The 15,804-nt window shown below is 37.8% G+C and overlaps 1 protein-coding gene across 1 annotated transcript in view; it reads left to right on the top strand.

Annotated features, from left to right (window-relative positions):
• IL31RA (interleukin 31 receptor A) overlaps window positions 1-15,804 on the top strand; it is a 77,423-nt gene that overhangs the window by 47,354 nt on the left and 14,265 nt on the right. Inside the window, exons 11-15 of the mRNA XM_054033048.1 lie at window positions 621-837; window positions 1,681-1,863; window positions 7,463-7,564; window positions 8,969-9,115; window positions 15,104-15,244. Of these exons, the coding sequence (XP_053889023.1) occupies window positions 621-837; window positions 1,681-1,863; window positions 7,463-7,564; window positions 8,969-9,115; window positions 15,104-15,244 (790 nt within the window). The remainder of the gene's footprint in view (window positions 1-620; window positions 838-1,680; window positions 1,864-7,462; window positions 7,565-8,968; window positions 9,116-15,103; window positions 15,245-15,804) is intronic.

The raw sequence follows: 15,804 nt of genomic DNA, 5'->3' as shown, positions 1-15,804 counted from the left end.
ATTGAAATACTCATAAAAATATATTTTAATTTGAGCTGGTCAAATGCAAGAAAAATGAATAATTTGAGTATTTCAGTTATCTGTTGAACAACTTATTTCAAAAACTGAATTCCTTGAAGAAATTTGATGGAAAAACAGTAATGTTCATTGTATAAATATTTTCAGCTGCTATTATTTGATCAATTTGATCAATTTAACAGACTTTTTAAGCCTTTACATTTATTAGAATCCAATAAAATCTGTTTTTAGAATTCAACATTGTTAATTATCCAGAAGGTAATCCAATATACCCACTGGCATGCTCAAACATTTCAAATTTTTCCAGAATTTCTGTTATGAAGTAGTTGGAAGAACATTCTGGATGTTGACTCTCTGATGGACTCACCAAATATTTTTCAGGAATCTTTTCTGAGTAACCAAATGAGACAAACTGGAAAACAGATTACTGAGAAACTGAAATATGTTTGCATAAAAATAATCCAGAGGTAGAAAAAGGAAAAATTCTGGAGTCCTGGCAATGTGTCCAGTATTTATGTTTTATATATTTATTAAATGTGCTTTCAATTATATAAGCAGTATTACAAAACACACACAACTTTTGTATTATTTTTTTTAAACAGGTGTTAAAAGAATATCCATCTTCTGAGTATCTACTTGGCTACAAAATACAGTACTGTCCAGAAAACAATGCTTCTTTTAAAATGACGCACAACACTACTGACAAGGTGGCCGCGCTCCTTTTAACGGGGGAAGCCTATGTGATATCTGTTGTTGCATATAACTCTGTTGGAGAGTCTCCTGAGGCTACTCTAAGAATTCCATCTATTGGTGAAAAAAGTACGTTTTTATAAAATGGTGTGGTAGATATTCCCTTGGATCACTGAAACAGCCTTTTCCGTATCCATGTGATAATTCATTTTGCCTGTCTTAAGTACTGTTGCGGTGAAAGTGAAATTGTGGTAGAGATTTATTTTTTTGTCCTGGATTCTACAGATGGAGAAGACCTACTAATTCATCTAGCTCCTCACTATGTCAGTACAGGATTGTCTAGTTTCACTACTTTATTTAACACAAGTGCAATAGACTAATGGAACAGCATACTCTGGTATGGAAGAGAATGTATTAAAGCATTGGTATATCATTGTACTTCAGCTTGTCATATATTTTCCTATTAGTAATAGTGCTTCCTGTTTATAAGGCCATTAATAGGAGTCACTGTTTTATTATGTTATTATGTTATGTTTATTATGTTATTTATTAAAACTAATTGGCCTCTGTCATTGATTCCTTATTTCCTATTAAAACACAAGTCAAAACCTACTCTTCTGTGCTACTACAGCCAATAAAATGTAAAATAAGTCTCTGTATGAATATATATTCCAATTCTTCATGTCTCTGCACCCCATCTACTTTCACATCTTATTGTAACAATTCCATTATTGTTTGCTGTGTTATCAGATACTCTTTCTGTGCGTATGTGTGTACATGTATAAATAAATAAAACAATGCTTTACACAATTAAGTTGAATTTCTTGTTTGACTTTTGCTAAGTCAAACACTGTGTTCTATAGATAAAAATCTGAATCTCTCATCACTGAATTGCTACACTATTATGGATGTTTGCTCTATTACAATTTTTATAACTATTTCTGTTAATTTTTACGTGTTGTTAATTTGCAGCTCCCAAATGGATTGATACAGTGAGGACACTTACTTTAAATGAACAAATGGTTGTGGAATGGGAAGCATCAGTTTCAGAAATAAGCAGATATGTCATTGAATGGTATGAGGAGTTGGAGACTGAGCCCTTGGGTAGATCATGGCAATATATATTAAATACTACAAAGTGGACAGCTCAGAAAGGTAAGTTTACTATGCTTGCGTGACCTTATAATTTTCAGATCTCTATCAGTTACTTCTTAACCTAAATCTAGAACACAGTTTTTTTGTTCAAGAAAAAGTATTTTGTTTCTCTATTTAACATAGGCTGTATGTTATACTGTGCTATCTTTCTCTGGGGTGTGGGCAACATACTCTCGTGTCTAGCTAAAGTATGGTGACACACAGACACAATTATTTTTCACTGCTTAGTAAGATAACAAGCCTGAGAGTCACCGGTGCATGACATCAAACAGTGGACAAAATTGTAATCAGAAGCAGAAATGGATAGTAGCCGTTGAACCTTTCCATTCAATATTTGTAGCAGCACCTATTTTGCATATAAATTGACTAATATAAACAAGTAGTGACATAAATAATTTTAAGTAATCTTTTGAAAACATAAGCAAAACATTGACATTACTAGCAAGTAGTTTAAAATAGCAACAAAACCGATAATTAATAAAAATTCCACTTCACTACTGTTAGGGCAAATTACAAAATATATAGTTCTTTAGGTGTGATCAGATAAGTGCCACAAGAAAATACAAAATTGAATGTTTTCCAGTTCTTGGGAAATGAAGACAGGTTGTTTTGGAGTGGAAATCTGTATTCTAGTTAAAGAGAAATGAACATATTTTTGAAGCTCTTTGGCAACACGTTGCAACAAGAAATTATTGAACATAAAAAAATAATTGCACAAGTCAACTACAGTATGACACTGAGTATTCTGTCTTTTTACTAAATATTCAGGATTCTTCAGGTTGTTTGAACTAAAAATACTTTTTCTTTCTTCCTCCTTGTATATAAAAGCAGACTCAGTGCTAGACTCAGTATAAATATATAGGAAGATCTGGTCCTTGCCTCACATACAGGGCCGGATTAATTCTCTTGTGGCCCGGGGCTATTAAAAATTGTGGGGTCCCTGGATATAAGTCTTTTTTCCTAATTTTAAACAAAATGATCACAATTATGGAATCGAGGCTATTAACGCTATACTAAACTTGCCTTTTAATTAACATAAAGCCATTCTGTGGTTACATTTCAGTCTTAAAACATGTAGAATATAATTAAGAAGTAGGTTATTTTTAATTCACTTACCTTAAAACAGCTGTTCTATTAGTTTCTTTCTGGGAGGGAGTTTGGTGCAGGATGGGGCTCCAGGCTGGGGCAGAGTGTTGTGGTGCAGGAGAGGGTGCGGAGTGCAGGCTCTGGGAGGGAGTTTGGTGCAGGAGGGAATTCTGACCTGGGGTAGGGGGTTGGGGTGAGGGAGGGGGTGCGAGGTGCAGGCTCCGGCAGGGAGGTGCTTACCATAGGCGGCTCCCAGCCGGCGGTGCAGCAGGGCTCAGGCAGGCTGCCTGCATGCCTTTGCCCCACGCTGCTCCCAGAAGTGGCCAGCTGCTGGCACATCTCTGTGCACTCTTGGGGGGAGGGGGACAGCGTGTCTCCATGTGCTGCCCGTGCCCGCAAGCACCTCCCCCACAGCTCCCGGGAACCAGCCAATGGAAGATGGGGGGACAGTGCTGGGGGCAGGGGCAGCATGTGGAGTCACCTCCCCCCCTTCCAGGGGCCGCAGAGATGTGCCAGCAGCTGGCTGCTTCCAGGAGCGGCTTGGGACTATGGCATGCAGGAAGCCTGCCTGAGCCCTGCTGTGTCGGGGCCCCACTTAGCCTGGGGCTCTGGGCTGCAGCCCCTAAAGCCCCTGTGTTAATCCGGCGCTGCTCACATATCTTAAATCTAGAAAATATGACAAGACAGACAAACAGTAATAGGCAGACAACAAGCAAGCAAAATATCAAAGCTGTAAATATTTTGTTAGTCTTAATTTTTTACTTCCTTAAAATCTCACCCATCCCACCTTTATCCTGGTGTCCAACTGTCAGCCAATGTATTACTAATCCAACATGCTGCCCTTCCACCCCACCTAAATAGATTTAGGCTTGGGAGGTGAATGGGAAAGTAACACATCAGATGGTACATATGTTAGAGTTACTAAAAGTGTCTTGAGGCAGTTCCAATTGACCTCCCCTACTCGTCTTCCCCACACAGGGGAGTTGTAAGGAAATTAAGATTTCTACTCTGGGGCGTCCCTAAAAGGCTTTCCCCATTGCTCTTCAGGCCTTGCTGGAATGCTTGGGAATATTAGAGGAAAAACAGGACATATTTTAGGATCAGAAGATCTATCTACAGCTTTCATTTCATATGCTCTGACTTATATTGTGTTTTTAATTAGGTAAAGAAACATTTATAAAAGTGGAAGATTAATAAAGCTGCTTTGTGAAAAAAATCCATTGATACAGTGTTTTCAATGTTAACTCATTATTAGGTTGAGTAGAGGGATTTGTTTTGAAATACTTTCATAAATTCTGTGGTAATGTTCCTCCCATTCAATATGTTCACTTGACATAATCCTTTGATGCAATATTTTGTCTTACTGTGGTGGTGATGATTCAGAATTCTCAGCACGAGAAGATTCTCTTTAAGCAGTTTTGAGTTTCTGTTTCCGCTTTTCCTTTCAGGAAGTTGGTAAACTGCTTCTGCAGTTTTGTTACTGTCTGTATACTTGTCTCTGTTCTAAAGAAGCCATATTTTGATGGCTTTCAATTCAGTAACACCAGGGGATTCCCATTGACTTTGGTGGGGCAGGGGTTTCACCCCCAAAGTACAACTATTTAATCTAAGTGTCAAAATAACTTTAGGAAACAGAATCAAGAAGAATGAATTTCCAGACAGTCAAACTGAAAATAAAACTCACATTATTATGTCAAATAGAAAGTAATTAATAAGACCCCAATCCATCAAAATTCTTAAATATTTGCTTAACTTTAAGCATCTGAGTAGTCCCATTGACTATTCATATACTTAAGGTTAAGCATGTACTTAAGAGGGGGGAGACTTTCAAAGGCACAAAGGGGATTTAAGTATCAGGGGGTAGCCGTGTTAGTCTGTATCCCCAAAAACAGCAAGGAGTGTGGTGGCAGCTTGTTATATGGTCTTTATATAAAAAGAAATAACTTCAAAAACATTTGCCTTGTTTTATTGAAGTATGTACATATAATTCTAAAATAGTTTCTGGTCTCTTGCAATTTTACACATCATGCTTATTGCAAGATTGTACTTTTAATGCACGTTAGGAGATGCACTTTTAAATTTATCCTTCTGTGATTTAAGGGCAACATTTTTTAATTTGGGTACCTAAAGTTAGGCTCCTAAATTCATGTTTAGGCACTTAAATGGCCTGATTTTCAAAAGTGAAATTTCAAATAGTGAAAATTACAATACAATATACAATAGAATAACAAAGAGATTAAAAAATAGAGCCCAAAGAAGGAAAGAGAAGTAGTAATACAGCACAAACTACTTCTACAGGGTGAAAATAAGACCAGAAAAAAGAAAGAAAGAAACAAACAAATACCATTATTGGTCCATATGGTACACTGCTACTTAAAGCTATATGACACCATCAGATCCACATTAAAAATCTCAGAAGTTTCTTAGTGCATTTCGGGGCTGCTCAAAGCTGTGATAAGTAGTTGAAGATCTGATGTGATCCTTCCCTTCAATAGAGCTGTATTTCATAACTTTGCTGAGCAGTTTCCCCAAACAATCATGGCTTGATTATAAGTATATGTAATCCTCATAAAACATTACACTGTATTATAGTGTCTAGATTTGAAATCAACCAACATGTGAAGGGGAAATCTTCCATGTTAATGTCAGTATTATCTGGAATAACTCATGCTCTTTATCTGCAGATATGGAAATTTGTCTGTCTAGTGTATATATTTGTGACAGTTTAAATCTTTCCCCAGTATTGTTCATATTATGTATAATAGGTGAGAACTAAATTCATTTTTAAAAACCACTACTTCACTGAAGTGGGTGCAAAAAGGGCCACAGAGATTCTTGCTAATCTTGCTGTATTTTTATTTTACATATATGGGAAGTATAGTGAAAATAATATGATCTGTTATCATTAAATTAAGTTATTATTTCTTAGTTTTTAAACCATTTCTTCATTGGTGGTAAACTGAAATTGGAAATATGTTAATTGATCAGTGGGCCCTTTTCTGATTTCCATTATATAAAATTGCACAATTAAAAATAGTAAACTCTTCTCAGTGGTTTGAGCATTGGCCTGATAAACCCAGGGTTGTGAGATCAATCCTTGAGGGGGCCATTTAGGGATCTGGGGCAAAGATCTGTCTGGGAATTTGGTCCTGCTTTGAGCAGGGGGTTGGACTAGATCACCTCCTGAGGTCCCTTCCAACCCTGATATTCTATGATTCTTTTCGGCAAACTAGCACACCGGATTTAAAAAATATGAGAGGACATACAACTGCACATGACATCACTGACTTGTCAGAGAAGCAGTTTGACCAAGAGATTGATTTATTTTATTAGTTTATACAGTCCTTTAGATGCTTCCATTACAGAAAACAACACAAAACAAGAACAGTCAATCAAATGTTAAACAAGCTTAGTGAGTCTTGATTCTTATTCTGAGGATTGCTACACTCAGACTGACAGACTCCTGTTAAGAGCAAATGTCATTAAGGGAGGCTCTCAATTAAAAAGCAAGAGACTGCTCTAATTTATGGTGGTCAGCAATGGATTCAGTGAGCTGAAAAAGCAGTGGAGAATTGACATAGTTCGAGGGTCGGGCCTTGTCCACTTTTCCCTGCTATACTAGCCACGGAGAGGGAGAGGAAGTGGCATCAGAGCAAGAGCCTCTGCACTGGCTTTACACAACTGATGATGAATTATGGGGTGATCCTCCTTCACCTGAATAAACTGGTTGTAGATTTAGATAAGATTAGGCTGGTGGTGTGGCTACACTAGAGAATCTGGGCCAGAGTGTTCAAACATTAATTCCAGTGGTAAGCTTCTCCCATTAAATTTCAACTGGCTGAATAGGGGTTGGGGAAGTTGCTAGACCATCAGGGTTTGAATGATAATTGCCAAGAATTATACCTGGAAATAAGATGCCACTGTAGAGACTTCAGTTACAGGTGTCCTGATGTCAAGCTGCTTACAAGATGAGCAGCTGCATTCTGCATAGCTGGAGCCAGTCAGAGCTCCCTTGTTACTTTAAAATGCTTTTATTACATCTTAAAGAATACCTCTTTTTGACTAGAAATAAAAATAAAAAGATGGAAATAGTTTCAGAAAAAGAACTGAAGGATCATCAGCTACTCAATGTCCTCAATCCTACCCAATAAACTTACAATAATTAGCCTTGTCAAATGCTAGTGATGGTAAGATACTGTGACCATGTAAATTGCTACATAAGAAAAAGTATAATATTCCTTAGTCAAAATATTTCTAGTGAAAAATTAGTCTGAATTCAACTACTTTTAGAAAAGGTGCCAAATAAAGTTCATTTTCTCTCCATGCGTAAGTACGTCAATGGGTATGCAAGAGAATAAGCATAGATTGCACTCATAAAAAATGAGGGAAAATACCAGTATGGAGCAATCCTAAATTCATCTAATACTAGCAAGAAAATACAACTTTATTTTCCTTATGTAAATGTAAATCTTAAATGAAGGACATGTATCTGAAAAGTATTTTTTTCTTACAGATGCCTTTAAACCCTTCAAATGCTATAATATCTCAGTGTATCCTCTCTATGGAAATAAAATAGGAACTCCACATTCCATACAAGCTTATGTTCAAGAAGGACGTATGTATATGAAACTATCAATACGGTCAAACCCTCTGTATTACTTTCTATCTTGTAATAGCATCTGTGCAATGTGCTTAAGACCTGTGTTATTAAGGGAAGGAAGTAGTGATTAGTGCATAGAACTATGAGTTAGAATTCCTGGTTTTTATTTTCAGTTCAGCTATTGACTTACTGTGTATTTCATGGAAAGTAATTTAAACTGTGTGCCTCTGTTTTCCCATTTTTGATATGGGTATAGAGCTCAATTGCAGGGTTGTTGTAGGCTTGAGTAATGTTTGTAAAGCACTTTGGGAACCAGAAGAAAGCTGCCACAAAATGTATTAAAATTGTTTTTTTTTATTGTAAATATGGGTCAAAGCTTAAAAATTGCAGACTCATTTAGACATAGTTTATGCTATTTCTCAAGGATATAACTGACTGAACTTTTTTATGTTCAAATTTATTTTTTCCAGTGGAAGGGTGATTTTGGGGCACAGACTAAAACAGCTAGTTTGAAAAGTTTGAGTTTTTCTCTCTTTTTACGGTGTAATGGAAAATATACGTTCCTGCATAATAATATTTTTTTAAATGGTAGAAAATCTTGCCGTTTCACATTGGGCAGAAATCATGCATTGATTCTGTTTTTAGTAGAACTGTAACGTGAATTGGATGAATTATGCAGCTAATTGTAAGAACCAAGTTTGGTGGTAGATTCAAGATTTCAGGCTGTGGACTGGTGAAGTCTCCAGGGAACTGGGTACAGTACAATGATAATAGAGCATATAATTGTTAAGGAAACCTAGATGTATTGGCTTATTCATGACGGGACAATCGCTGGTTGGTTTCAATGCTATTTAGTTATAGTTAAGATGCTTTGATGGTAGTGGTGGTTGATTGAGAGAGGGAGGAGATGTTATGCCTTTTGAGTGGACTGGAGCATACAGAGATCTTGCTAAATAGTTTTTGAATTGTGCATATAGAGGTTTGATTACATAGGTAGGGAAGCTGATCTTGTGGACAGAGCATTGAACTGGGACTTGGGAATCCTGGGTTCAATTCCCCACTTACAGACATCCTGTATGACTAGGGCAAGTCAATTAACCTGTCCTTTGCCTTGGTTTCCCATCTGTAAAATTGATGTAATAGTTTCCTACGTCACATCAGTGTTGAGGATAAAATCAGTGATTGTGAGGTGTTCAGATACATACCATCATCACCATAGTAAGTAACAAGAGAGAAGGTGCAAACATCACCTAAGAAGATGGTATCTCTGAAAAGCTGAGAAAAGCTAGGAATAGTGTCTGGTCTCTGATAAAGGGTATATTAGGTAAATAGTACCTGTCCCTTATATCATGGATTAGTAAAGTTGTACCATTTAAAATACTTTATGTACATTTATTACATTTCTGTATTTTTTTGTAGGTCCATCAGTTGGTCCTGTGGCTAAAACAGACAATCTGGGAAAAAATGAGGCTATGATAAAATGGAAGAAGATTCCAAAAGATAAAAGAAATGGATTTATTATTAACTATACAATATTTTATAAACCTGAAGGTGGAAAAGAATTAAGTAAGTAAAAGTTCTCCACTCTGTTACACCACTGTGCTGACCCAGGATGTCGGTTACTTCATGAAGATATTAGCATACAATACCTATTGCCGCTTACAACACCAGAAAGTTTTGCCAGAGAGAATTTCACAACTTTGTAGGGTAAAGTGGTGACTGATCACTTTCCAGATAATGTTATATGTTTCAGGTGGGGGAGCAGCAGAGTTTATCTATGATTTGTGCGTTTTACCATGGTCACCGAATGCGCTTTGCTGCTCTCTGTCATTCTCTTCACAATTATAAAATGCTAAGTGCTCAATTATGTAGAACCCAGGCCATCCAAGAGTATGTCTACATAGTAAAAAATGAAACAAACAAAAATGTGACAGATGTAGTCATGTTGCTTAATGCACTAGTGGAAGGCATTCAGATACTAAAGTGATGACTAAAGCTGTGTGAAATTTTCTGGTCTAATACAGTTAATTCACCAAAAAACATAGTTTCAATTGACTGGAAATTATCAGTGAGTTTGACTCCACACATTTTGTCTGGGAAGAGGTTTTTCAGGGCTGGCTTCAGAGGGGGGTGTGTGTGTGTGTATGTGTGTGTATACGTACATAAGCTTGTTTGGGATGTGGGAAATTGAGGTTTGAATCCTCACTCTGTATCAGGGACTTGAACTCAGCTCTCTCCTCTCCCAAGTGAGCATTCTAACCATCAGCTGATAGGCTAAACTGGGTGTATTGGTCTCAGTTTCTCCTGTTGAAACTGTTGCACTTTGTTCTTAAACATTACTTAAACTACTTAAATATTTCATGGGCGCAGGGATTTGGATGCTAGGTGAGTGCCCTAATCACCAGGCTATAGACTATTTTGATCTCAGTCTCTCCTGTTGAAGCTGTTTAATTTTGTATAAATATTCATTGGGCAAAACAGAGAGCGAGTGAAATGACTCTCTAGCCTGGTGATTAAGGCACTCACCTGGGGAGGTAGGGGATATGGATTCAAATCCCGCCTCTGATTCAGACAGAGCCTAAATAGAATAGAACCCTAGCTTGCACTGGTGAGCATTACGTAAATTGTCTGAGTAGTCTCTTTGCTGATGCATGTCACAGCTATATATCTGAAAGTATCTGTTGCTAAAATACCTAAAGATTATAGGATATGATATCTTTTAGAATTATACTTCACAATGGGGTATTCCAACAAAATAATTCCCACAGGATCTGCGTATATTTTATGGTCTCCATGTTATGTCAGTATGTCAGTGATGTAGCTGAAAGAAAATCACCATTTATGAAAACAACAAGGAGTCTGGTGGCACCTTAAAGACTAACAGATCTAACTATCTGTTAGTCTTTAAGGTGCCACCAGACTCCTTGTTGTTTTTGTAGATACAGACTAACACGGCTACCCCCTGATACTTGACACCATTTATGAAGAATTTTGAAAATACTTGCTGTAAAAGGTTTTTTGTTTTTTTTAATTTATTTCTTTTAATACTACATTATGTAGGACTGTCTTAGTTCCTCTTACTTAGTTCATCTCATTTTCCATAGTTGCACTTGATCCTGGTGAAACGGACCTGAACCTCTGTTGTAGTAGTGCAATAATTATAGCTGTTCAGATTATCCTCTTTGCTTCCATAAGGAGAGAGGACCCATTTAGAAATTTCTTGCCTGTTCTTGGAAGCTGCTCCCAGTTTCTGGATCAATATGGTGGAAAGTTTGAGTTAGAACTTGTGGTATTTGCTGTCTACTTTGTGGATTTTTCCTGTATAGTGGATGATCTAGTCCAGTATGATTAGCTACTTATTCTAGATTAAGCTACATATTTATTAAAGGCACTTACTCAATTTATATAAACTCGAATTGAATCTGTTTTTTTTTCTGTTGAAGAATATGACCTGTTGTATTAATCTAGATGGAATATATTGGCCAAAAGCATTAACATAACCCGGTCGTTGTCCAATATTAAATAGTTTTAAACAAGATTTGGGGATTGACATACAAAGACCTCAGCCTGCTATATACCATGGCAAACACACCATTAAAAATCCATTAAACCTTTTATTAAAGATACAGTAAAGAAAAACAGGTTAAGTATTTGAAATGTAAAGTATTGAATAAGCTTTTAATTTTAACATTCCTTGTTCCCTTTAGTTGGAGAGAGATTTTAGAAGGGAAAAAACTTTTGTTTGACAGTCTTTTAGGTGTTAGCAAACAGGGCAGGCTCTAGGTTTTTTGACGCCCCAAGCAAAAACAAAAACAAAAAAACAAACCTCCTGGAATGCCACCTCTGGAATTGTGCCTCCCCAAGCATGTGCTTGGTTTGCTGGTGCCTAGAGCCGGTCCTGTTAGCAAAGGTTCTGGTAACTGTCCTTTTGGGAAAGAGACATGAGTAGAGATGGGCTGGAACTGGCGTTGCTCCTGTTAAAGTCTGGATCCATTTCCTAGAAGACAAAACAAGACAAACACCCACAAAAGGGCGGGAGGAAACAGCAACAATAGAAAATGCAGCTTCTGTCTCTGATGTTGACTCTGACTTGCAACCTCATTGCTGGAAAAACACAGGCACATCACATGGTCTGACCAGCCACTCTGAGACCTGGCAAACTTGTACCAGCTGTTTAGGGTATTGCTTTTAGTTGCCTTTCTGATCACAGGCTTACAGCAATGTTGCAAAATACACTGTCTTGGACAGCTAAGCCAGACTCTTATTAGACCAAAGGAAAAAGGAGAGAGAAAGGAAAGAGAAGAAACAAAGTAGAGAAGCAAAAGGACACATGGGGAGAGTTATAAAAGAGAGAGACAAAGTCTCACATACCAGGAAGTGTTTGGGTTTCAGCCAGTGGAGGTGGCAATGTCATTTGGCTCCCTCTCAATTTGGTCAGGACATCTGTTTGAATCAGGATGACAAAAGCCCAGGGTCCCAGGAGACAGTGGCAGCCATGATGGTGAAGCTTGCTCCAATAGCCAATTTTTCCCGCCAAAGTCTCGTTTTCCACAGAGGGAATGGTGGGTGGAAGAGCCCATCCCCTCATTCTTTTGTCTACCAATTAAGCCTTGTTTCTGACACACCAATTTGGGTTCACACTTTTTTTTCTTTTTTACTAAGCATGATCTTAAAACAGTCCTTGATTTTATATCAGGCCTTTTTGTTTGGACTATAGTCAGTCTTTCTGTCTCCCTTTCGTAACTTTTCCCATCAGCATTTGTTGTTATAAGTTACTGTAACCGCTCATGAACTTAGTCATTTTTTACAGCTGAACTCACAATTAGGGTAAATTTTTCTGTAACAGATTTTACTATAAACAAAACATTTTTCTATAAACAAATCTGACTGTTGCCAAGATATTTTAAAAAAATCCAGCCAACCAAACCTCCACTCATTAACATGACATATTAAAACTAAGTAGTTATAAGCAGATTGCTCAAGTCTTACAGCTTGGTAACAGCAGATGAGTAGCAATGCTATACTCCGAATTCTACACATCTGCTAGCATCAGTCAGACACAGAAGTCAACAAAAGGGTCAGTGACCCCTGCAGCAATGTAACATAGAAAAAGATGTTAGTTAAATGGGGAACAAACTTATTTTCAAGCTTCTAAGATGGTATTATAAATACAAGAGTGAATGAATAAATAAAGAAATAAATGAAAAATCAACAGTAACAATTTAATGAAAAACTATATATATTGGCGTTTCAATATAGAATCTTGCTTATTTTTAAAAATCCCCTTTCTAGAGTTTGGTGTATCAATGTCAGTTTTTGGTACAATCCCCTCACTTTCCTTGTGGATGTGGCAATTATTTATATTGTGGTCGCTATTAGTAGTGGTCAGCTGTTGCTGTTTCTTGAACCAACTCCTGTGTATTGCTTAGGACTGAGTCAAGAATAGCCTGTCATCTTGTGTGCTTCATAAGTAGCCAATCCAAGAAGCAATCATTTAAGCTGTCAAAAAATTGCTTTTCTGAACTAGTCACCCAATTATAATTCTTTTATTAGACTTGCACGCCTTTTCCCTCTTGCTAAACATTACACACTCAGTACATTTTCCTGTTTTGAAGACTAGTAGTACAACCATTCTAGTATATTCATATTTTTCTCACTTGGGATTTGTATCCCTACAGAGTCTTCTTTATGATCCTATCCACTCAAATTTTCATATCATGAGCTTCAATGGAATCTTTTAGGTATAGTGCTATTCTCTGACTTCTGTGACCTAGTTTGTCCTTCCTACCTATCTTGTAGATAGGTATTGCTGAATCTCACTGCTTTTTGTTCACTGCTTTATTTCAGAAATGCTTGTTATGTCAAGGCCCATTTTCTTTGCTAGGCGTTCTTTCCTCTTTTTGCTTTAAGCTTCTCTCTTGGCCTGTAGCCACTTAAGGGATTCTACCTTTTTTTAAAGATCTCAAAATAGTGGGTCCTATTGGAACTTCATTTGTTTCTGGATGCCCAAATCACAGCAGGGGCCAAGAGTACACTTGCCAATATGTAAATGGAAGAAGGAAGTTGCAACTATTACTGTATGATGTAGACCTCTCCACACTTATTCTTGCTATCTTATTTCCTGTCTGGTTTTATGCGGTATGCTCTCTGCCATGCTATCCCTGAAGACTACTCAGCTTTCAAGATAATTCTGTTACTCTCACATGAGCGGTGCCGGCTTCCAATTTTCCCTGAGGGTGCTCAATCCCCACTCAGCCCCAGGTCTTGCCCCCACTCCACTCCTTCCTCCAAGACCCTGCCCCACCTCTTCCCCATTTCTTTTTGCCCCCTCCCCCGAGTGCTTCCCATCCCCACTCCTTCCCCTCTGTCCTAGTGCCTCCTACCTGCTGCGGAACAGCTGATCCACAGCAGGTGGGAGGCGGTGGGGGGGGGGAGGAGAAACTTGGCTGCTGGTGGGTCCTAAGCACCCACTCATTTTTTTGGAGCACCCACGGAGTCGGCACCTATGTCTCACATCCTTCATTACTCAGACCTGGGGTTCTCATCTTGTGGGTGGTCCAGTAGCAGACTGCAGAATCTCTCACAGAAACAATTAAATTGCAGGATTGTGAAAATTATACAACACATAGTTTACCAAATATTTAAAAATCTTAGCTTCTTAACCAATTCACTTGTCCCTAACAACAATTTAATTCTGCATTTCTAATTAATGTTTAGACAGTGGATAGTCTAAGGGTACATCTACACTACAGGGGGGAGTCAATTTAAGATACGCAAATTCAGCTACGTGTAGCGTAGCTGAATTCGACGTATCGCAGCCGACTTACCCCGTTGTGAGGACGGCGGCAAAATCGACTTCTGCGGCTTTCTGTCGGCGGTGCTTACAAAGGAAATTATACAAACATGAACGATCATTATTTTTATAGTTCTTCTCTGAAATTCAGCCTGACCTTCCTTGTGTTAATGGGTCTAAATATTTTCAGCCCTACCATTTTTCTGTAATTCTGTGAGATCTCATAAACTAAACTTTTTTGGCTGTGTCAGTACTTGGATGGAAGACATCCAAGAAACACATAGGTGTGGCATATAATGGGGTTGTCAAGTATGTAGGGTGGTAATCTTCCTTCTGAGTCTGAATTGGACTGTGCTGTGCTGAACAAATGTGGGATGGTAATGCTGTCTTTTAGTTCGGACATAAAACCAACTTTCTACAGCTTGCAATAATAGAGATGCCATAATACTTTTATTAAGAGTAAAGTATTGGCTCTGGTTATTATATTTTACCTATCTAAATTCAATAGTGAATTTTCAGCTGGATATAGAATTATTCACTTTCTGTCCTGAACTGTGATGTTGCATTGTTATGCTCTGTTTAACAATTTCAGTGTTCCACACTGAGATCCCCTTGATTACATTGTATTTCAGCTTGTCTCTAAAGCATTTGGAGATCTTTCAGTGTGACCAGTGCTATATAAATGTAAAATTGTAGTAGTTAACACTTACTTTTCTTTAATATGTATATCTTTTTTTTATATAATATCTTTGTCTGAAAAGATGAAACTGTGAACTCTGATGTTCTGCAATACAGTCTGAAGTCTCTGCAAGCAAACACCCAGTATACTGCTCATGTCATGGCAGCCACCAAAGCTGGGGGAACCCATGGAAACAGAATAACCTTCAGCACTTTGAAATTCAGTAAGTAATTTTCAATGTTAACTGTGATTGCTTTTACAGTATTTTTGTGTAAGGGATATCGTTTTTTGATTTAGGCATTTCTTAGGCCAATCCTAGTCTACTCTGCCTCTGACTTTTTGAACAAAACAAAGAAAAATAATCAAAAATTAGTTTAAATTTAATTCAGCTCATTGGAAGACATTGTAAGCCAAATTTACAACAGATTAAAAGTTTTAAAAACTAAGGTCCCAATACTGCAAGTGACGATGCACAGGCAGACTGTTGTGCTTGCATGAATCGCACTGAAGATTGTGGCTCTGCGCACATGCAGTAGTCTGCCTCTGTGCTGTTACTTACAGGACTGGGGCCTACTATGTCACCAGAAGGGGAAAATGTCTATTTTAGGCCTGGTCTACACTGTGTGTGTGTGTGGGGGAAATCGATCTAAGTTACGCAACTTCAGCTATGTGAATAACTAGGCGACGTACTTGGATCTATTCACCGCGGTGTCTTCACTGCAGTGAGTCGACTGCTGCTGCTCCCCTATCAACTCTGTGTGCACCTCTTGTCGCAGTGGAGTA

Source organism: Malaclemys terrapin, chromosome 6, assembly GCF_027887155.1.
Source record: "Malaclemys terrapin pileata isolate rMalTer1 chromosome 6, rMalTer1.hap1, whole genome shotgun sequence".
In the NCBI taxonomy this organism is placed as follows: Eukaryota; Metazoa; Chordata; order Testudines; family Emydidae; genus Malaclemys; species Malaclemys terrapin.
Note: the sequence above shows the minus strand (reverse complement) of the source record. Positions and strands in the feature narration are given on the sequence as shown.